Source organism: Lagenorhynchus albirostris, chromosome 21 (genome assembly GCF_949774975.1).
Source record: "Lagenorhynchus albirostris chromosome 21, mLagAlb1.1, whole genome shotgun sequence".
Classification (NCBI taxonomy): domain Eukaryota; kingdom Metazoa; phylum Chordata; class Mammalia; order Artiodactyla; family Delphinidae; genus Lagenorhynchus; species Lagenorhynchus albirostris.
In genome coordinates, this window is record NC_083115.1 from 16,760,032 (window position 1) to 16,784,336 (window position 24,305).

Consider the following 24,305-nt stretch of genomic DNA (forward strand, 5'->3'; position numbering starts at 1 on the left):
GTTTTTCTTATAGGGCAGGTCCAGTAGTAAGAAACTACCTTAGTTTTTGTTTATGTGGGAATGTCTTACTTTCTCCTTCATTTCTGAAGACAGTTTTGCCAGATACAGAATTCTTGGTTAATGGGTTTTTCCTTTCAACACTTTAAACCTTGTCTTCTGGCCTCATGGTTTCTAATGAGAAATTGGCTGTTAATCTTATTGAGGATCCCTTGTACATGACAAGTTGCTACTCTCTTGCTGCTTTCAGGATTCTCTATCTTTCAACAGTCTATTATGATATATCTTGCTGTGGGTACTTTGAATCTATCCTACTTGGATATTGTTGAATTTCTTGGATATATATATTTGGATCTTCCATCAAATTTGAGAAGTTTTGCACGTTATTTCTTCAGATATTCTCCTTCCTCCCTCCCTCCCACCTTTCCTTCCTTCCTTCCTTCCTCCCTCCCTCCCTCCCTTCCTTTTCTCCTCCTTCTCCTTCTCTTCTTCTCCTTTCTCTCTCTCTCATTCTCTGCTATTTCTGGGACTCCTATAATGCATATTTGGGCAACCTACAGGTACCTTACTTTACTTTTCTTCATGTTTTCTTCATCCTCAGACTCAATAACTTCAATTGTCCAATCTTCAAATTAGCTAATTCTTCTTTTTTTTTTAAATGTACTGTTAAATCCCTCACGTGAAGTTTTCATTTTTGTAATTGTAATTTTCAGATCCAGAATTTCACTTTGGCTTCATAAAACAATTTCTCTTTACTGATATTCTGATTTTGTTAGTACACTGTTTTCAGTTTCCTTTAATTGTTTTTTTTTTTTTAGCATACTTTAGCAGTTGTTTTAAAGACTTTGTCAAGTAAGCCCAACACCTAAACTTCCTCAGTGACTTTTCCTGTCAAGTTATATTGTTCCTTTCAATGGGTCATACTTCCCTGTTTCTTTATATGCCTTGTGATTTTTTTCTTAACTGCTGTTGTTGGACACTGGACATAAGAATATTATAATGCAGTAATTGTGAAAAGCAGATTCTCCCCCTTCCCAAAGATTTGCTGGGGATTTTTCTGTTTGTTTATTTGTTTGCTGAAGGCTGTAGAGTCTATTTGTAAAGTTACTTCCCTGAACAATTTTGCAAAGACTATGTTCCTTGTTGTGGGTAGTCACTGAAGACTCTGTTCTTTAGCTTGTGTTCAGCTAGTGTTTTTGAATGTTAGGAGCTAAAACAACAAACAAACAGAACCCTACAAAAAAAACCAAACATACCCAAACAAAAACAACAACAATAACAACAAAACCCACCTCTCCCAGCATTTGCAGATTGGCTCTGTGCTGAGGCACTCCTTCAACACTTAATCACAAAAATACACCACTGGAGAAAATCACCTACGTTCAACAAGTAGAAGAATGTACCACAATAAATGCATTTTCAGCAGACCATTTCCAATAGTCCCAATTCCAAGGTAACAATTTTGCCTTTGCAAGTGAGAGGGCAGGGAGTCTATAATCTGGTTACTATCTTGAGCTGAGATTTCAGGGTATGAAAAAATGCTTAAGCCCATGCTTTTGCTCATCACCATTAAAGAAAGAACAGTAGAGCCATTCTGTACTAGTACTATTTTCTAATCACGAGTTTCTCTGAGTTGGGCTTAGGAAACTTGAAAATTATATTTTTCAGGGCTTAGATTAGATTTAGTTGAATTTCAATAGCAATCACTGATCTTTCTGCCTGTAAACCTAGACAGCAGGGCACAATCACCGGGTTCCAGGGTGAACTTGGCACTATTTTGGCATGCTCAGGGTCATCAACCCTTTAGGGTTAAAGATGCCTCTCTCTCTCTGGTTGTAAATATTGACTCACTTCATGAAAGACTAGAGAGGAGGGTTGTTGAAACCTCCTTCTGCACTCAAGGCATTGCATGCTGTTAGTTAAAATGGAATAAGTAAATATATTTACTGTTTAAACACAGTGTCCTAAGTTGTAACAAAGTAATTACTCATATTAATTTAAAATGCATAGCAAACTGAGCTCCATGCTGAAAATGACATTTTTGATCCACTAATTAGCTGGACACATATAGCAATGGTGGGCCTGTGCCTTTTCTCATATGTCCTGCTTTCAACTAACTTTATAGTGCAGTTAAAAAAAAAAAACTGTCAATACATGACCATGTCAAATAAACATGTTATTGTTAATGACCATGCTATTAGCCACGTTATTAATGACCATCTCAATATATGAGCATGTAAAACATGATGAGTTTTTCATCATGGCCAAAACATATCATGAACATTGCTATCTAACAGCTAAGTTACTGCACAGAGATCTTGAGAGCTGGATAAGATTCTTCCTTTAGAAATGTGTATGGATTGGAGATTTTGCCACCTTGGCACAAAAGAAAACTTTCCAACCCTCTCATTATTCAGAAAGTAATTACATTAAAATGAACTAAATAGATTACAAAGGAGACAAAAATTGTAATCTTGTGAAGATATAAATTGTAGCCAGTGATTGGGATGTTTCCATTATCACTGGCATTTGTAATCTAGAAGTTTTAAACTTCAATATATTCAATACATAAGTCATTATATTAGAAAATTCCATTTGAAAACTTAGAGAAGTTAGAATGGTTCAGATATAGACATATAGTAATTATGAAGGTATTTTATATGTTTATCCACTGATTTTTAAATATTCCTTTTCCGTGGACAAAATTCTTAATCTCTTAAATATTCATTAAGCTGATTTTAATGAAGCAAAGTAATAAAAATCATTTTGCAGCAATTTCATAAATGTGAATGAAAATATGGTGCATTATGTATTGCAAGTGACCCCGGCATCTTCAGCATGTGAACAGACTCTCACACCCCATTGTCTAATTTTACACTCTTCAATAGATGATTCTCTCCCAAAACAAAATACTTCATTCAGCCATATTGGACCAGTACCTGCAAAAATCAGATACAACTGTATTAATAAGTATAGTTTAGTGGTTATGTTTGAGTGGGAAAGAGCCATTAATTTATTCACCAATTTAACAAAAAAAAATGTGTTGATCATTATCCATATACAAGTTCTGTGCTCTGTATTAAGATTCAAAAATTAACCCCCTGCCCCAGAAAATTTTAGTTTCTGTCACTGTGTAACCAACTAAAATACTAAGTAATAAGAGGTGTAACAAAGGTGCATACAGAGTTCTATGAAATCGTAGATTGAAGAACTATTGGTTTCCTCTAATGATTTAATAGTTTTATTTTTAAAAATAAGGAAGGAAATAAACTTTAATAATAATGGATACATACAATGATTTAATGATCTATATGTATCTGTACAAGGCATATCTAGAACATAAGCAATCCTGGAGTTCTTTTCTTAGGTTCCAGTGTATTTCAGTTTGCATGTGTCTGGTTTACCAGACATGTTATCTATTTTTAATTAAACCAAGAGTAATATGATCAGAAAAGGGCTTATAAAATATCCTGCAAGAACACCATAGATTATTAAGTGCAAACACAAGCAAACAACAAGAAAATGGCACAGCTAACACTTATTCTTTTTGTCTGAATTCTTCCTCAGACACATTAGAAGGAAAAATGACCTGTCAGCATAGGCTACCTAGAAGACAATTAACTAAATGAACGTAACCACCACTTTCAAGATAAGGACATTATTTTATCAATGAATAAGAAAACAACTGTTTTTCTGAAAAGAATTCATGGCAGGAAAAGATAACTTTAAAATGAATGTTTGGAAATGTTTTTCTGATATTCTCTAAAGATTTTTTAAGTGTATCACTATAAAAGTTTGTTCTTTTATACTTAAGACATTTGGGAGCAGAACCTTTGAAAAACTTCTAAATGAATGATTTCATTGGGTTTTGTTAAACATATAATATTGCAAACCTCCTAATGAATTTTCAAGAACATTTCATGTTGTCAAGAAACTGATGATTTAGCAGCAAAATTTCAATAAACACCTTTGCAAAACTGGTGGATGGTAAGTAAATATCTTAATACTGTAAGCATAATCAACAATGCATTTTTTCCATTTGAATCAATATGTTAAAAGGTTCTCTTTCAGTCACAAGAGCTATATAAAGCATATTCGGAAATGTCTTCAAGACTTAGAAACATACCTTTGTGTAGTTCTAAAAGTTAAATGAACACTTGTATTTCACAGAGGCATAAATAATGGCACATATAATTACATTACTCTTAACTGATTTTTCAAATATTATGTCAGTTCAAGAAATAAAAATTAACAACATGTGCATGGTTAATAATGTGCATAATTGTATAGCAGTATGTGCCTATAATATATGAATAAATTTCCAAGATATTGGAAATTTTGTAATCACAATGTGGATAACATTTGACTGAACCCTAAAAAATGGAGGTTTTCTGCGTATGGAAAAGAAGTCATTCCATATAGTGGGGGCAGCATGAAAATGCTTGATGTATTAGAACAGTTAATGGTCTCCTGGTATCTAAAACACAAAGTATATTAATGAGGGGAGGAGGACTCTTTGGGAAGGTTGGATAGAGAGCTGGGACCATGCTATAAACATTTTTGAATTTTATGTTGTGAGTCACCAAAAGAAATATCATCAAACTATATTTTAGAATTGTATGTTTGGCAGAAATGCGGAAGCTGGATTGAAGAAGAAAAAATCTATAATCTAAAAGAACAGTTAATAGGATGTTTATATAGATATTTTCTGTGAAGACATGTTTTTATTTACCCTTAGAACTAGGAAATTTTGATTTCCACATAGAAAATAAATAGGTTCATTCACTTAGTTTTTGAATAATTTGTACCTTCACCAGAAATATCCAAATACAAGACAAGTTATATTTAGGTTTACATTATCAAGGTAACTGGAAATATTGTAGTTTTCATTTCATATAATAGTAATTAAATCAATAGAATCCAAACAATGTTTCTATTAGACAAGCAAAGGTTTTCCTGGGCTGACCAATTATAAGAGTAGTAACTTGGACAGCTCAAGTGTTTTCTGAAATGTTTTTATAAGAGTATTAAGACTTTTCAACTTGAAATTTTAAGGCAGATAAAAAGGAAAAGATTAGGAGAATATGATCTCAAAGTCAGAAACCTTGCCAGGAATACTTTTTGGTTTCCAAATTGCTCTTACTAGGCATATCATGGTCCCTTTTCTGTTTGTGTTTGTATGTATGAGCATGTTTGTGAATGTGTGTTTATTTTAAATATATAAAGTCTATCTGAACTTTTTGGAAGTTGCTCCAAAGGGCTATTCAAAAAACATAGGCAAGGACTTCCCTGGTGGCTCCATGGTTAAGAATCCACCTGCCAATGCAGGAGACATGGGTTTGAGCCCTGGTCCGGGAAAATCCCACATGCTGCAGAGCAACTAAGCCTGTGTGCCACACCTACTGACTCTGCACTCTAGAGCCCACGAATCACAACTACTGAGCCCATGTGCCACAACTACTTTAGCCTGCATGCCTAGAGCCTGTGCTCCACAACAAGAGAAGCCACCGCAGTGAGAAGCCTGTGTACCACAATGAAGAGCAGTCCCTACTCACCACAACTAGAGAAAGCCTACGCACAGCAATGAAGACCCAACACAACTAAATAAATAAATAAAAAAGTAAAACCTTCATCAAAAAACATAGGCAAACAATAACAATTGCACAAATAATAAAACTACTTCCATTTTAACATGTAAAGGAACCAAAACAGTGGGACATTTATGTATTATATTTATTGCATTTATGAACATTTATAAATTGTATAAATAAACATAAATAAAACTTTTGGTGAAAGCCATGGTTCTGTTGTGTTTGGGAGCATGAGAACAGTATGGTTTCATGGTTTCTGTACCCAGGGGACAGTGATGCTTTCACTCTACATTTTGTAGATCTAGTCACCAGATTTATGTCTCAGCAGTGCGGAATTTTTACAATCCAGGAAAAGAGAATTAAGGGTGACAATCCTCTCAATGTCTGAAGTATCCAGAGGGCATCCCCATAGGGGAAGCACAAGATAGATATTATTCAGTCAATGTGCTGACATGTGAGCACAAGTTTTTAGAAACCATAGTAGAGGAAACCATGAATATTAGAATACCAAAGCTGTAGTAATAACAATGAACATTTAAGCCCACTTTTTAAAGAATTTACTGGGCAGAAAATATTCAAAGTACTTTTGAGTTGTTATCTCACTGAATTCTCAAGCAACCTTAAAAAGTTAATAAATGCTATTATAATGTCGTTTTACTGTTGAGGAAAGTGAAAATCAGAGAGAAAAAGTAACTCCACCCAAGGTCACATAGCTAATGCCTAATGGAGCCAGTATTCCCACCATGGGTCTGCCTAATGTCAGTGCCTTTAATCAAAGATTTACTGCAATCCCCTGCATTATTAGATTTGGTCATTTAACAAATCTCTTTTGAGTGCCTATGTGACTGAACAAAAATCAGAATCCATTCTCTCTTGGACTGACCTTCTAGTGAAGGCTTCTGTTTTAGGTAAATGCAGCAACTGAGGTCACATGTGTAATTAGTGGCAAAGCTGATTCTTGTATTTAGAACCCCTAACTCATATTTCAGTGCTTTTCTCACCAAGAACATATGGATGTGATAAACATATTGTATTATTCAGTAACTCTGGTCTTATGCTATGTGGAAAAGATTCAGACACAGTGAACATGCTAGGTCTTTTCACATATAATTTTAAAAATTTACTTCTAATAACTTTGTAAAATATTGGCAATTATTTCCATTTCACAGGTAAATAAACTGAGACTCAGAAAGGATGCATGACTTTCTCAAAACAACAGAGAGAATAGAGCCAAGCAACAGAACATGATGACATTTAAAACTTAGAGCTATTCATTGACTACAAAGAAGCCCAGATAGTTATAAAAATAATTTTCAAGGATATGCTGTTTTATTTTTATATTAATATATTTGGGACTATCAAGCCTAAGGAAAAAATTATTTAATACTCATGTCCCATCTCCTTCCAAATTGTTTTCTGCATTAAAAATTAATGCCAAGGCAGCATAAAATGCCTAAAATTTAATCTTCATGTGCACCTCAAAGATTAAAAAAGAGATCTGTTTTTATTTCTTTAGGTAATAACTGTTACTCAAGGATATTTTTTCTTGCTGCTGTCATTGTTAGTTTTTGCCTCTGAGTTATCGTTTCTACTAGTGGAAACCTATGCAAAATCGATGTATATATTTTAGAAATGTTTTTATTCTCTAGTCCTGTTTATCATCTATTTATCTATCTACCTAACCATCTACATATCTACAATTCCCTTTACAATTTGAAGGCTGCATAAGGAAGACAGATTGACCAATTTTGTGTTTCCAAAAGCAGACAACAATAACCGTGTTGTCCATGGCTTCTGGAATTTTATGAGCTTGGTTTGTGATGCTTAAGAGTATGCTTGACAGCTGATACCATTTCCTCTTAATCTCTCTTTTAAAAAGACAAATATTGATATTTCTTTGAGGGATTTGAGTTTCCTTAATCTTCGGTAACACTGCTTTTATTTAAAAAAGTAATCATATTTCAAACATCAGCCAGATATACAGTGACACGATGAGATTTGAGATTAGCTCCTGAATGGATAAGTGGGGAAGCAAAAATCACTAATGGTTAAAGTCTCTGAATGAATTTTAATTACATCCAGTCAGCCTGGGTGACATGCATTTATATCACTTTAAGACTTCTAGTTGGGAAGTGCTTTGTCAACAGTTTCTTCTTTGAGAAAAGCATTCTGGGTTTTTGTTTTTGGATCAATGTTAAAAATGAAATGGGGGGGCTTCCCTGGTGGCGCAGTGGTTGAGAGTCTGCCTGCCGATGCAGGGGACACGGGTTCATGCCCCGGTCCGGGAAGATCCCACATGCCGAGGAGCGGCTGGGCCCGTGAGCCATGGCCGCTGAGCCTGCGCGTCCGGAGCCTGTGCTCCGCAACAGGAGAGGCCACAACAGTGAGAGGCCCACGTACCGCAAAAAAAAGAAAAAAAAAATGAAATGGGAATCAGAATAGAGAATGGGTAAACTTATACTATAGTTCTGGATTCTAGTTTTGTGGTTCTGGAGAAGCCACTCATTTTCCCTGTTTTATTATATATGCAGAATAGAGAGGTGGGGGGTCGAAAGAGCTCTAAGATTTCATCTCCCTTTAAAATTCTGTGATCCTAAGATTCTGAAGAAGCAAACTCTTTAGAAATGAAGTTTTTAAGGTTAAAGAACTTAGGACAGTCTGCCTAGTGAAGAGACAGGGTGAGGGATGGATGTTGAGTGCTCTCCCCACGACTGCCACAATAGCTATGTAAATGGGGCATGTTTTGTGACAGTTCTGTCAGCTTTACTTAATTTTACATGAAAAGTGGGGCTGTAATATCTATTTCTCCCAGGCACTGTAAGCACTGAATGAGATCATGTAGTAAACACCTGATAAACAGTATTATTCCATACTTAGTATTTATTGCCTTTGTTACTGTAAGTAACAGAACAGACATGTTAAGAACCCTATTATAATGGCTCTATATCAGGTTCCATAATACCCAACATCTAAACATTTACGTTTCAAAACTTTCAGTGCGCAGGGAGCAGTACATAAGAATTAGAGTTCTGACCTATTGATACATTTTATTCATCTTTGAGATTGTTTTTACTTCCAATCACTAATGGATAGTTCAGAGATGCAGAGTTATATTCTTGATCTCCTTCAGTTTATTCTTGTAATTTTTTTAAAATTCCACTCAGAAAATTGATTATGGAATGTGAAGGGGGTAATGAATAAAAGATAGCATTTATGTTTAGAATTTTCTTTTGTTTCTGCTTTTAAGTTCAGAGCTTCAGCACCAACTCCTTTAAATTTAGGAGAAGATAAGATAGCTGCTCCAGATCGAGCTCTTACTTCCTGTATCAGCTGACAGGCTCAGATATGCCTGGAACAAACTCCCGGACTACCACTGTCCTCTGACAAAGCTCATCCAAGTTTGCTACAGGGAGACCACCAGGATGAGAGATTGGAAAGCTTGCATAGGGAGAGAAGAGCCTCCCTCCCCCTTCCCTGCCCCGTGCAATGGCAAGCACCAGAAGCTTCTCAGTGCTTCCTTAATTTAACCATTTTGTCTACACAGGAAAAAGAAAGAACATTCCACTTTATGCAAATGGTGCAACCAGATGAAAGAACCCATTTAAAGGAGTGTGCTTTAAGCTTTGTTCCTATAAATCATTTTCTTTGTAACTGCAAAACTCATTGTTCTTAAAGCTAATAAGGATTATCTCTGGTAAGCCAGGTTTGCTATTTTAAAATGAGAAGAAAGAAGAAAGAAAAAAAAAGGAGAGGGGGAAACTGTGTCCAGAAAACTGTATTCTTTCCTTAATGGGAGGAGAGATACAAAGGAGATAAACTTAAACTTTTATCTTCTTGTTTCAATTTTGATAATAATGCAAAATATAGTATTAATCTGATTCTTCTTACTTTCCTATAAGAATGACACATAATTAAAACTCTAGTGCATTCCTCCTCCTCTCTCTACCCCTCCACTCACATTTCTAAGTTTCCTTTCCAGTCTCTGTTCTGCATTCAAAATTACTTTTTCTTTTCCTCCTGAGTAAAACTGCAAATTTAAGGTGGAGGAGTGGAAAAAGGAGGCGTTGAAACAGCTTTACATGAAAAGGTGGTTTACCATGACTAATCCAACATCAGTTTACGATGCAAGCCTGTTTCTTAAAATACAATGTACAATGAAGTAGATCATGAAATTTATTTTTTAGATTCTTTTTCTCCAGAACAAATCACCTCAGTTCTATTCTTTCTCCCAGCTCATCTTGCTTTATTATTTTAAAATTCTCATCATCATTCTTCAATTTTGGGGGATTGAATATGCAGAGAGCTGAAACAGAGCTGGATGTGTGTGGAGCAGAGTGGGAAGATTAGAAGAGAAGCTTACATAGAATGCTTCTTAAATCACACCTCTGTACTGTGGGAAAAACCACATTCAACTTTACCACCCTTGGAACATCGTGAATATCACTCTACAGTATAACATGGATCTGACTTTTCTACCATTCAACAAGGATTGCAAATAAACTTGTAATTATACAGTTGGCAGTGCTGCTACCAGTGATCTCTGTCACTCTTGAGCAATGCTATGAGTCCGGCTTCGTAATGGGCACTTTCTATATGCAGCTCATTTCAGATTAAAATAAATCTGCTGGGTTGTTATTATTATTCTCATTTTATTGGAAAGGAAACTGAAAGTCTGAGATGTATCAGAGCTAAGGTTTCAACTCCTATCTCCTTAGTTTATATTATAAAACTTTTAGTCTTTCCAGTTCAGTTTGGTAGGTATTTGAGAATGTGAGAGGAAAAACAAGATTCTGATAAATCTCATTGTTTTATTATAATAAAACTCTAGTTTAATGTATAGGGTCACCAGCTACCATGAATACAAAGCCTCACTGAAAATGGATGCTCAGCTTAGAGAAATAGTCAGTTACCTGAAGAAAACTGGAGAGAATCGTCTCCATATAGCCAAACGACTCATTTCACAGGAGACTAAACTCTATTGTTTCTTATATAAATAATGAACTTTCTTCTTTTTGGCCAGTACTTCAGAATATGTGTTTTATTCCTTTCTTACCAGTGCTTTAGACTAGAAATCCCTAGAGGTATAAGCAAGAATGAATAAAAGCTGTGGGGAAAAGAATATTTTACTTGTGAGACTAGGCCTGCAAGTTAATGGAATCTTAAGATAATAGTCTCCAATTGTATGTTTACCATCTAGGTTTAGAACCTCAATTGAAGAACAGCTTTGAAATCTATGGCAAGGCTTCATATTCGTAAAAAGAACAGAGCTGGCGTATAACGTCTTATTCACTTTCCCACCACAGATTGTATTTGAAATGTTTTATACAATTATGTATTTTAAATAAATGGGCTTTCATGCTATGGATCTTAGTTACCATAGAAATGGATTTTTTCCTCACAGAACATTGTAGAAACCCAGATTGGCAGTTTAGTCTTCCTAAACAATTCACTGATTCATTTGATTTTCTAGTGACTAAGAGTTAGGGATTTTTTTCTTTTCCCCTTCTGTGGGGAAAATTGCTGTTTAAAACAATTCATTTAGGAGGTAAATTTTACAGGTGCAAAGATGATTTTGGTCTGACACTTTTCAAGATGGGGAAGAAGTTCTGAAAGTGTAGTAGAAATGGAAAATTTGGAAATTCCAAAGATCTGTTGGATGATGGCAAATTATGGATATTTTCTATTTCCTTTGTTTCTTCTATTCAAAACTCTAAGGCACAAATCAAAAACTGACAGCCGGAGGCTTGAACCTGGTGCAGAAACTTGCAACATCATCACTCTCTTCCATCTTGTGCTTAGCCTCTTTATGAAATTAAATCAAGTTTCTGGTCTCTAAAGACTTTAGAACCTGGATCCCTGCTAAAATTCACCTCTTAAATTCGATAAAATGAATTCTTTTTGTAAAGGAATAAAGGATATAATTGTGATCTTATTATTATCTTATCTTATTATTAATACTATTTACGTGTTTAGCACAATGCCTGACACATAGTTATTACTCAATAAACTGTAGCATAATAGTACTTAACAATCTATTTTATGAATTTAAGAAGTCTATTTTATCTTGTTTAGTCTTTTGATCTGATAATTTGACATACTCCACTATTTTATCATCATACACAAGATTATCTGGGAATACTGCTGTTTTATCTCTATTATTTTGCATACAATTTCCTATTGCCCATATCTATCTAGGAGAATAACACAAAATCAAGATGGTCAAATTTTTTTTTTTCCTTGGTCAACATGAACTTCAGAGATACCAATTATCTATCACATGGACAGTAGAATAAATAAAGAGGAAATATTGACTATAAAATTCTAGTTTACCTATATGTGGCTATTTTTTCTAATCTGTCCTTCAGAATTGAAGCACTTATATATGTTTAATTATACATAAAACCTATTATTAGGTGCCAATTTAGAAAAAAAATGAGGTAATAAAAATATCATGGGTAAACATTCAAACATTTTGTCCCCAGCAAATTTTCTTCCTAGCTCTTTCAATACATTCACAGAACAAGTTACTGAGTCATCCAGATGAAAATATGCAGATATACATGCAGCAAAAACATTATTCAATTCGACCTCAAATAGAGGGGAAAGTAACCTTTCTCTTCCCTTATTTCTCATCAAGTTCCTTAAAGGAGAAGTCACATTAGTAGGCATAGAGAACCCGTAAAATCGCCTCTTTCTCTTTCATGGTTTTTCACTGTCCTTTCAGAATAGAGGTGCTCCATCATGGACTAAGCTTTGGGAAGTAAATACAGAAGCTGGTACCCACCACCCACCCTCCAGTTCCACAGAAGAGAGAATGGGGGAGCACGTGGACTTGCCCAGCTGCCCGCAAGACCCAGATATGTAAATGAGCTTCCCAGGAAGTCATGCCTTGTCTATATAATTCACTGGTTCCTGTTCATCTGCTTTACCAGGAATTTTCCATATTTTCCTCTATTGTCCAACTAACTGATTGAGTCTAAACGAAATTTAGACATTAAATGTTGTCTGAGAGCATCTTTTTTTTTAATCTCTATCTTTTCATTTCTACTTTCTAGGAAAGGCCTTAAAAAAAGAATCCTGCTTCCTATTCTACATGTTCCTGTCTCTACTTGATTGTATGTACTGGAGAATGCCTACATTTCATTAAAAAAAAAAAATTACCTTGTCCAAAATAAGCTCCCTTATGCACATTTCGAGCACCTTGGTATCCCAAACTCCTACAGATGACCTGTCCTCCACGCAATTCCCAGCGGTCGTCACAAACTGTACCCCACTGGCCATCATGGAAAATTTCCACTCTGCCTTCGTGAGGGCCGCTACCACCAACCAGTCGAACTGTCTTAGACGGTGCTGTCACAGAAACAAGCAGGGCTTAATTTTACATATATGTACATATTGCTTTATGCTTTAAAAAAAAAAAAGCATTTGAGCACATTTTTCCAGCAAGTTCAATTATTGGAATAAATATTAAACTTTCTAGCACCACCTATTGGTAAAGAGTTTAATTGCAAACATTGTACATATTGGTCAGATCTGAAGAGTAAATCTACTCTTGCTTTTTTATAAGTTACATCTATGAAAACACTGCAATGATTTTGTTCCAGTGACTTTAAAATTTTATAGCTACAAGTCTGTGAATGTTATAGAGATTTTTCATACTATTTTTAAAAATTTTAACAAAGTGATTGCTTTCTTGACGCACTAACACACAAACTGGAACATACATCCAGTGACTTTCCGTGATACAGGAGGTTGAGGAGAAGATATTTTATAATATCATAAACATAAAAATAGACCAAACGGCCTGTTCTTTACCAAGAAAAACAAGGTAACTATAATGACAAAATCAATTCAGAAATAGCAAAGATATTCCTTGATATAAGCCCCCTGGATTTTGTCCCAAAGTGTTTTTCTTGTTTTGAAAAAGGATTAATGAGATAGAAATCAGACAAGTTTCATTTATTTTGAGAAATCGCTAAATATACCATGAAATATACCATGTATATACCAGAAATATACCATGTTTACAACAAAGTAACTTTGTTCTGCAATGCCTACGTAATCAAAATTGCCATATATACAGTAAACTTTTATAAAACTTTGATCATGTGCAGTGATTTACATAAATATGAAATGTCTCTTTCTCATTTTTAAAACCAACATACACATTTTGAACCTAAGAACAGATAAAGTGTGTAAATAGTATCACAAAAAATTTCACTTAGAGTTAGAAAATTTCTTTAAACAGCCTGAACTATTCTAGTAAGTATTTGTTAAAAAATCATTTGGCTGAAGAACAGAAAAAGGCAAAGACAGAAAATAATTTTTAAAATTTACTTAGTGCTAAATAAAATATTATCTAATAATTAGAAAAGCCAATGAATAAATACAGTTCTATTTAAATATATCTTTTCAAATATGAGTTTGAAGAACACCATAATATAAAAAAGCAAGATGCAATTCTTACAACAGAAATATCTCTGTAATGTGAAAATGGAGTTTTAGTGTATGGGTTTTCAGAACTCAGTTAACTAAAGAAATAGTAACTTTTGTTTTCTAATTTGAGCAAATTTTGTTGGAACAGTAATCCAACAATATGTAAACAAAATAAACAATTTCCTACAAGCCTGACTGAGCCACTCAGAAACATGAAAAGCAAACATTAACATGTAGTATTACAATTATAATTATTTTCTTGATTCATCCAAAATATAATTCAGTGCTAAATACTGAATTAATGTAATAATGTCCAGGTGCATAAGCCCTTCCTCACTTAATAAACATGAGTTACAAACATTAAAAACATTTTTAGAAAGGAAAATAATTTGCTATTGCAGTATTCAAACTTCCAATTACTAAGTAAAATACCTGGGTGACCCAATCATTCACTGTAAATGCCTAAAAAAATAGGAAATAATAATCCAGGAATAGATTGTGTAGTTTTAAAACATTACAGTCATGTAATAGTAACTAGTGCCACTCCCAATTATTTTACATAAGTCAAAAATAAATCTCCCTGTGCTATGCTGCCACTTCCCATCAGCCAACTATTTTACATTCGGTAGTGTATATATGTGGATGCTACTCTCACTTTGCCCCAGCTTCGCCCTCCCACCCCGTATCCTTAAGTCCATTTTCTATGCCTACCTCTTTATTCCTGTCCTGCCCCTAGGTTCTTCAGAACCATTTTTTTTTTTAGATTCCATATATATGCGTTAGCATACAGTATTTTTCTCTTTCTGACTTACTTTACTCTGTATGACAGACTGTAGGTCCATCCACCTCACTACAAATAACTCAATTTCGTTTCTTTTTATGGCTGAGTAATATTCCCTTGTATATATGTGCCACATCTTCTTTATGCATTCATCTGTTGATGGACATTTAGGTTGGTTCCATGTCCTGGCTATTGTAAATAGAGGACACAACCTTTAAAAGAATGACATAGCCATAGGACATGACATAAACTGGTTAGAACCAACTAGGTCTGAGATGGGGACGAGACTTCCACTGGACCTTGAGGTTCTGTATATGCTCACTGTAATACATCAGCATGCTAAATGACACACCCACAGGCTCCATGGCAGTTCCAAGGCTGACCATAAAAGGTCAACAAGTGGGTGGGGCCCAGTTCCTGGAAATCCCCACCCCTTCCCCAAAATAGCTGGAATACTCCTCCCACTCATTAGCCTAAGAAATTACACCCCCCCCCCAATAAAAACTGACCCTGTACCCTGGTGCCTTTCTCACCTTCTGAGATGGCCCACACTCTGTCTGTGGAGTGCATTTCTCTCTAAATAAATCCACTTCTTACCTATAACTTGGTCTCTCAGTGAATTCTTTCTGTGATGAGACATCAAGAACCTGAGCTTCATTAAGTTCTGAGACCAGGTGTGTGGTATCAGTTAAAAGACTGTGGGTTCAAGTCCCAATCTGAGATACACGGTTTAAGTTAGTCACCTGGAACAGCTGAATCATCACTTGAATCTGCTCAGGATTCTCTCTCCAAATTTTATCCAAGAGCCTCTCTGTTAAGCTGCTTCATTCTTTCCTTTGATTGGAAGCTGGACATCTTTGTTCCCCAGTGAACATGTCTATTAACAAGTCCTACATTTATATTTTACAGTCTCTTTCTCAGAGACAGTTCTAAAATATCCAAGGAAGTCCTCCTATGACCTAGTTTGGGCGAGATGCCCATCTATGGACTAAACAGCTTGGGCCAAAGACAGGGTCAGTTACATTCACATGCCATTCCCGGAATGGGGGGAGGGGAGAGGCATTTCCTTGTTGAAGGTGAGTTTTGAGCAAAGACAGTAAGCCCGGTTCATCAGACATTTTAATAATCTTCGTGTACTTATGAATATTCATTATACTATATGTTTAGCCTGGTGTTCTTTTAATATCCCTGACTGTAGAATATAACTGAAATTAAAAATCCACGAGTTAGATAATCTGGATTTTACTTATTCCTCTGACACTGTTTATGTGAGCTTATTAAACTATTCAATCTCTCTAGGACCAAATTTTCCAACTGTTAAAAAGAGAAAATGATATTTGCTCTTAGTTAAAGCATCTAAACACAACTTCTCTGTGCCAGGCATTTTCCTTGGTTTCAGAAATTATTTGAATAAAGCATGTATCCTGCCCTCAAGATTCAAGTATTTCTGAGGTTATTTTGAAGGTTAAATAGTTCATTCTTTAAAATGAAGTACAAATGTAAAGGTTTTACTTTTACAAGTTTTGAAAATTTTGAGGTTTACATTTTGTGGAGAAAGCATTAGAATGAATATATTATCTTGATATTAATCACCTTATTAATTTTTAACTACTTTCCTATTTAATACTTATCCTTCTCAAAGAGGAGATCTTAACCAAGTAGGATGACATTTTACAGATAGACAAAACCTACCCTATGGTTTCAGATGTGAATGTATTTGACCTTTGTTATTTCCAAACATGATAAACCTTGAAGAGACTCTTGGAGACCAGTAATGAGTAAACTATGGCCTTAAGCCAATCTCAGCTTGCTTTCTATTTTGTAAATAAAGTTTTGGTGGACTGCAGCCATGCCCATTAGTTTACATACTGTGTAGGGCTGCTTTCAGGCTACACAGAAGAGTTGAATAGTGTGACAGAGACCTTCTGGCATGCAAACCAAAAATATTTACTAGCTGGTCCTTTTCTGAAAAAGCTTGCCAACCCCTGATATAATTGAACACACAAGACTAGTATGATAGAGGATTTCAGTAGGGAAAATCCTGCCGTGTGACCCCTGGAACAAATAAGGTCATGATTAATCTCTACTTACTTCTCCAGTTTAACCCTTTGAAAACCTCTCCACCCCCTCTCCTTGCTCCCTTTAGTTCAATTATATAATTACTCACATTCCCAAGTAAGCCTTGCTCTCCTTTATTTCTGGGGCTTTCGTTCCTCAATCCCCCCCCTTTCCTCCCCTCCCCACCACTGGCACCTCCCATTTCTTCACCCTCAGCCCCCAGTTTGGATTGGTATCCCTTCTCAGGCTCGCATAGCACTACTGCCCTGCAAGGCACCGTGAACTAGGTAATTTTCTCTCCCAGACTGAGGTCCTTCCCGTTATCTTTTCAATACCTGACCAAATATCACTTGATGAAGTCACTTGATGAAGGGTTTATGGTGTGAATGAATGAATTTTGACCTCTTCTTGATACGCCGTCTCTATTCCTGAGTGGATTAAATTGGCAAATGCTTCAAATATCAAACACTGAAAGAAGTAGAATTTAGTATGTCACCAGTCTCTAGAGAGAATACAGTTTCTATGTGTAGAAGCAGTAAAGGAAATTGCGAAGGAGAGGTTGATTTAAACATGAGTCTATTATAGGAAAAAACTATGTGGCTGTCCACGAAGAGCCACCAGACCGGTCTGGTGGCAGGGTCTGATCAGAAACCTCACATATTCCAAAACCTGATTATTTGTAGGTTTAGAGGATTTATCTCTTAGTGGCAGACTAATGTTAAACAGACTCTCAGGACTAAATGTCAATTCAACTTACAACCAGAAAGGTAGTTGCCTCAAAAACGGGAATATTTTTAACTACTTGACAAGGCCATTTTCTCTCTGTGGGCAATCTGCACAAGAAGTCAAATCACAATCAGTGAATTATTCGTTTAATTAATTTATTAACTTACAATGAGACATAGCTATGAGATTTTGCCTCTGGGTTTGGCCAGTGCTCTTTGCTTAACACATTTTTCTTTATATATGTTAATATATTCCATCAAGTTAGCTGGTTTGACATATCTCTGCTCTGATTCACTGCAGTTTAACTTTCTAAAGGCAATCTTACTCTTATTCCCTAGATTTGGAGGAAAGTGTAGAGTACTGATAATTTCTATATATTTTTAAAAGCCTGTGTGTAATATTAAAATATATAAAATATTTATTACACAAATAGCTCATTCATATTTTTATAAGATACCAGACAAAAAATAAATAATAGAGTAGATAATTTACAAAGGTTTTCTAATCTAACCTGAGAAAATAACTTCAAATATAGTGAAAGTTAACAAGTTCACTAGTTATTATTGTTTTGTTTATTGAAGGCTTATTTTTAAAGGAGGAAGTAAAACATATATTAAATATATATGATATATAAATATAAATATATATTTTATATAAAATATAAAACATATATTAAATATCTCAGAATAGAGGAATAGCTAAATTAATTATAGTATACATTAGATGGATAGTTTTAGACTCATTAAACATTCCTGTCAAAAGAATCATACAGAAAATAGAGAAAAATGATAATATAAAATTTAAGTGACTATATTAACATTAATGTTTCATTTTAATATGCCAAAAAAATTGATATATAAAATGATTAGAAGGAAGTATCCAAGCATATTGACAGTAATTTTGTACAGGGGACAGAAATTGAATATAAAATCTTTTTCTTATTTTCTGAAATTATATTATTTTTAAAACTAAGATTAATTTAATTAAAATAAGTGGTGGCCAGATAGTCACTGATGTCCTTACTGTTTTAAAGGGTCTATGATTCAAGTTAAGCTGAAATTCATAAAATTGAGGGAAAGAACAAGCTCAGAGTGAGAGATATAGTATAATGTCCTTTATATAAAACACAGAAAATAATACCATCTATCATTTATGCAAACATACACATGTAGTAAATATATAAAAACACGAATAGAAAGACACATGTAAACTCCATGACAGAAGTTTAACCTGGAAAAGCAAGGGAGGCAGGTATAAATGGGGCTTCATCTGTGCTAGTTAACACGATATTTCTTAAAAGAGAAATATGTGTAGTCCGTATGGTAAAAGGACAACACCTCTAAAATGCGGGTGGTGTGTACATGACTATGTATTAGCTATTTGTTGTAAATGTTCTTCCTTCTTTTCTTTATATTTGAAATCTATTTTATTTAAAGAAGAAATCTATTTTATTTAAAGTCCCATGTTCATGGGGACACTGATGGAGCCATCTATGAGCCCAAAATAAATTATAAAAATGCTTCATATACAAGTCTTTTCTAGAAAGTTAGGAAAAACTATTATGAATCTACTATGTTTGAGACAGGAAGGGGTCAGGGCACAACCCTTAAAAGAATGACATAGCCATTGAAGACACAACAAACTGGTTAGAACAACTAGGTCCAAGATGGCGGACAAGTTGACTTCTACTAGACCTTGAGCCTCATTATACACTCATTGTAATCCATCAGCATACTAAATGACATACCCACAGGCACCATGATGGTTCTGAGGCCAACCACAAAAGGCCAACCATAAAAGTCCAAAAAGTAGGCGATGACCCAATTCCTGGAAATCTCCGCTCCGTCCCCAAAACAGTTGGAATAATCCTCCCACTCATTAGCCTATGAAATTGCCCTATAAAAACTAACCACCTATATTTTGGGGGCTCTTGCCTTCTGAGATGCCCCATACCCTGTCTATGAAGTGTGTATCTCCCTGAATAAAACTCCTTTTACTTTACTATGGCTTGCTCTTGCATTCTTTCCTGTGCAAAGCCAAGAACCCAAACTTGGTGGTAGTCCCACGGACTCACGCGAGACCTGGGACGTGACCATCCTCTCGTGCCCCACTTTCTTTCTTGCAACAAGCTCTAGTAGACGAAATTTTAATTTGAAAAGCGAAGTCAGGAAGAATGTGGACTATGGGGTGTCTTTGCATTGTGTCCATCACTGCTACTTGAGTGGAAGTAAAGAACTGAGGTTAAAATGTAAAATGACTTTTGAGGAGTGTAGCCATTTCATTTCAATTATTATCATATTGTTTACCTCATGGTCATGCTTTCTTTTTTTTGTATCATTTATTGGAATTAGGATTTAGGGTTAAATTTATTACTCAATAGTAATTATTATATTTGAGTTTCAAATGTAACAAACATTTTTTTAAAAAGTCTGGTTGCAAGTTGACCCAGAAGTCCTTGCAATATGGCAAAATTCCTCTAGAAAGGGAACTGATTTTTTAATTTAAGATAATTAGCTTAATGAGGTATTTAACTATGAAAGAAACACCCTGGTGTGAAATAAAACTCATTTTATGGCAAGACAAGAAAAATTTAAACATAAAAAAATTTTCTCTGCCCTTTGGATTCCACTCTCTCTTCTACTGTGCATTGTGTGTCTGACTTATCCATCGACCAGACCTCCCCCATCAGCAGAAATACCTGCTCAACCATAAAGAACAACATTCTCCTAGCATTAGCAAGACAACTCCTTCAAAGATAACATTCCTTCTTGATCATGTACGGGATCACATGACTTACCACGATGACCCTTAGATCTGGATTATGTAAACTGTCAATAATACATCATTTGATGTACAGCCCTCTGCCTCAAAAAACTTATATAACTGTGCCTTGACTTCTAATGGGCGGAACAGTTCTCAGACCTGAGATGCTCTTGCTGAGTTATAATCCTCAAATTTGGCCCGAATAAAAGTTTCCATTTCTTTCTTAGATTGACTGATTATTATTATTTTTTTACACTGGATATCAGATGTTTGGAGAAATAGGCTGAATTTCTTGGAAAAATAATTTAACAGATTTTGAATCTTACTCCAGCAGTCAAAGAAAACACGTATTCTGGAAGCCCCCAAACAGGGTAAAGAGGAGAAACCAGAGGGAGAAGATTTCAGTGGAGCACGAGTATGCAAAGTATTTTGATGGCAGGGGAGAGACCAAGGAGAGTGGCCAGTGAGGAAAATATGGAGTCTAATCTAGCCAGGAATTTCGACACAGTAAAGTCTAAGGTTCAACTTGAAAGTTGTAGACTCTTCTGCTCACATTTTCCTGTTATGAATAAGTCTTCAGTAAAATTCTCTTAAATCCCCAGGTGGAGCTAGGGAACATCCTCAAATGAAAGGAGAGGTGTGGTGCTGTGTTGGAATGAGTGACGTGGAGGGAAAGGAGCGATCACAGATGCATAGGCATGTGAGTTTCCTAGGGCTACGATATTAAATGGTCACAATTTGTGCAGCAAATTAAAACAACAGAAATTTATTCTCACAGTTCTGGAGATCAGAAGTCTGAAATCAAGATGTCCGCAGGGCTGTTTTCTCTTTGAAGGCTCTGGGGAGAAATCCTTCCTTGCCTTGTCTTAGGTTCTCATGACTCCGGCCAGTCTCAGTGTTCTTTGGCTTGTAACCGAATCACTCTAATCCCTGCCTCTGTCTCCAGCTTTTCACCATGTCTCTGTGGCCTCCTTTTATAAAAACGCCAGTTGTTAGCTTTAGGGCCCACCTGAATCCAAAATGACCTCATCTTAGCCTAACTACACCTGCAAAGACCCTACTTCCAAATAAGGTCACATCCTGAGGTTTCAGGAGCACTTGAATTTCTAGAAACCCTACTAAACCCACTATCACAGCTGTGGCAGGGATTTGAATGAGGAGACATGGGGAATATAATTTTTCCATATTTTCGTCAATCTACTTCAGACAGGAGGCACTGGAATTGCCTTAGAATGTGAGGTTGGTGCTCAAACAATTTTATTTCAATATTAAAGAACTGACCCCCAAGATTTGAGGACTGCAGAATAGCTGGGTAGTAGACATTTGGTTACACTGGAAATTAGTGACTTAGCAAAGTTAACCATGATGACACTGAACACCCATAGTTCAGCGACTGAATAATTAAAAGACTGAGAATGTGCTGCGTCAAAATAAACTGTACTAAACCTCAGATGATATTGAGTAAATCTATTATAACTTAAAAGTTCTTACTTCGCAGTGGGTTAAGCAGGATATGAGTGATAATTCAGGTGAAGCAGGGGATGAAAATAACTGTAGTACCCCAGGAAAGGGTCAGGACCTGTAGGTTAAGCCACAGTGGGAGATATTTCTGGGACACTTCATGTGCAAGCAAGTAACTGCTGTTCTAGGGAATCTCGTCTTGAGACTCACATTGTAGGGCAATGCATGGCCAGAGAAGCCAGGTTAAGGGAGCAAATGATAGGTTGTGAACCGGGAATACTTCGGTGGTCCAGTGGTTAGGACTCCATGCACTCACTGCCGAGGGCCCGGGTTCAATCCCTGGTCAGGGGACTAAGGTCCCACAAGTCACCCGGTGCGGCCAAAAAAAAGGCTGGAACCTATAACCTATGTTCGGAAAGTGCTTGAATTGGAACAAAAGAAACAATCTTGTATTAGTGTAAGACTACATGTACTGCAGAACAGGAAGCCAGGACCTGGTTCTCTGGAAAAAGCCATTTGGTCCTCCGAGGTTGTGGAGGCATGGGGAGTGGCGTGTTGGGTCTCTCTACTCTATCTGAATTCCGGCACATAACTGAAGGAATTTCAAATTTTGCTAATGCAAAAGACCTGGCTGGAATCGTATTGATGTTGTTTTGTTTTTCTTCCGTCTCATTAGCTCTTGTGAGAATCAGGCTGTAAGTCAGCTGAGATAACTCCTAAACAGGACCAGTGCTAATCACTGGATTCACTGCTGATTTAAACCTCTATTTCAATTTACAAGACATATTAGTTATACGTACTACAAAGGAACACATGTACTGTGTTAATGGAATACTATATGTTTTTAGTGCCCATTTATGGAATCATATAAAGCTTGAAACACCACATAACTGTCAAGAATGAGCAGCATTTGTCTAAGTTAGCTGGAGACAACACTGCTCAGGCACACTCTGCTCTGCTGAAGCCTAGCTGGGCTACTGAGAAAAGGACAGTGCAGTTAAACAAGAGACACAATAAAAGAAGAGGACATCAAAGCAATCACATTATATTGAAAAAAATGTTCAAATTGAGCCAGTTACTGAAATAAAGATAGAATATTAGCAGGTAGCTTCTTCCCCTTGTGCATATGAGTAATTCTCAATACAATAATGGAGGCTAGGTAAGCATTCTAGAAAGACTATGTTTCTGAGTTAATATACTTGGGGGAAGAGACTGGAGGCAATGGCTGGAATGGGATATGAAGGAAGAAACATAAACTAACAGAGATTAATTGAGAATATTTTTGGGAAATTTGACCTAATGGAGTTCATATTGTAAGAACTCTTATGTTAAGGTCTTTCAATGATTAGGCTCATTCTAGAAAACCAAATTGCTCTTTACAAATCTCTTTCTCTCCCTTCCTTCTTTCTCTCTCCACACCTTCCGTATGACATATTTGTGGTATTTATATATATAAAATATATAAAGCTAGTTGTGGGAGTGTTGAATGGAGTCACAGTTACAAATAGGGACTTTGGAGATCAATACACCAGGCTTTGTGATTCTGTTCTACCACTTAGTGGTGAGCTTCAGTTTCTAATCTATAAAATGGAAATGATGATAGGACTTACCTCAAAGGCTCTTCTGAAGATCAGATGAGATAACGCATTAAAGTCCCTGCATTAGAGAGTAAATATTTTCTAAAAGCTCATTATTATACTTATTTCATGTTTGGAAGAGAAGCCTTTACTTTGGTCAACTGAATGCTTAGAGAAAGACCAGAATTCATTTAAGGTTGTGCTGAGCCCTCAGCGGAAATTAAATGAAAGACACACAGATATTTCGTATCATTGTATGAGTTTCAAAATAAGACATTTACTCTAAATTCACATCCTAATTACAGTCTTATTGGGTAAAAAGCACAGTAGAAAACACTAACAAATGACACATTAGTAATTGGTATATTGAGGACAGAACCTCACACAAAGTGTTTCATTGTATGGCTGGAATTCTGTTTGCTTGAAACACATACACTTTCAAGTTAGGGTGAGAACACAGCAAACTATTAGGACAAGCTTTAGAACTTGGTGCAGACTTGTTTTCTTTTTATTATATGTTATTAAATTTGGTGTAATTTGTGCATTTGAACTGGGCATTTCAGCCTCTACTTCTGTCTAAAGAAAAAAGCCTTTCTCCCCTAATTTGGAAAGTTCAGGTTCGTATTTGACACACTTAAGAATCCCTCTGCAGTCTGGGGTGTCAGATAACTGGTGAGCCGAACCCCCTGGCATTGTCCCCCAGGGTCCCTGGGATCAGGGCCGTCAGTGGCAAGTGTGGACCAAGTACTGCTGCAGAAGAAGAGGGCTCCCAGGTGCTGCCTGTTCCCTGGTACAGAATGGGGTAGGAAGTCCTACCCAATTAAACCACAGGCAAAGAGATACAACTCATCTTCAGATGTTTGCTTTAACTGGCTCGTCATCGTTGCCAGTTTGCTACTACTGAGGATGATCTGA

The 24,305-nt window shown here is 35.9% G+C and overlaps 1 protein-coding gene across 3 annotated transcripts in view; it reads right to left on the bottom strand.

Annotated features, from left to right (window-relative positions):
- Positions 1-2,802: 2,802 nt before the first annotated feature.
- The window catches only part of MSR1 (macrophage scavenger receptor 1), a 65,988-nt gene continuing 44,485 nt past the window's right edge, over positions 2,803-24,305 (bottom strand). For all 3 annotated transcript variants that reach the window (XM_060136301.1, XM_060136302.1, XM_060136303.1), the window contains 2 exons: positions 12,750-12,938; positions 2,803-2,936 (listed from right to left, as the gene is read on the bottom strand). In XM_060136301.1, the coding sequence (XP_059992284.1) occupies positions 2,803-2,936; positions 12,750-12,938 (323 nt within the window). The remainder of the gene's footprint in view (positions 2,937-12,749; positions 12,939-24,305) is intronic.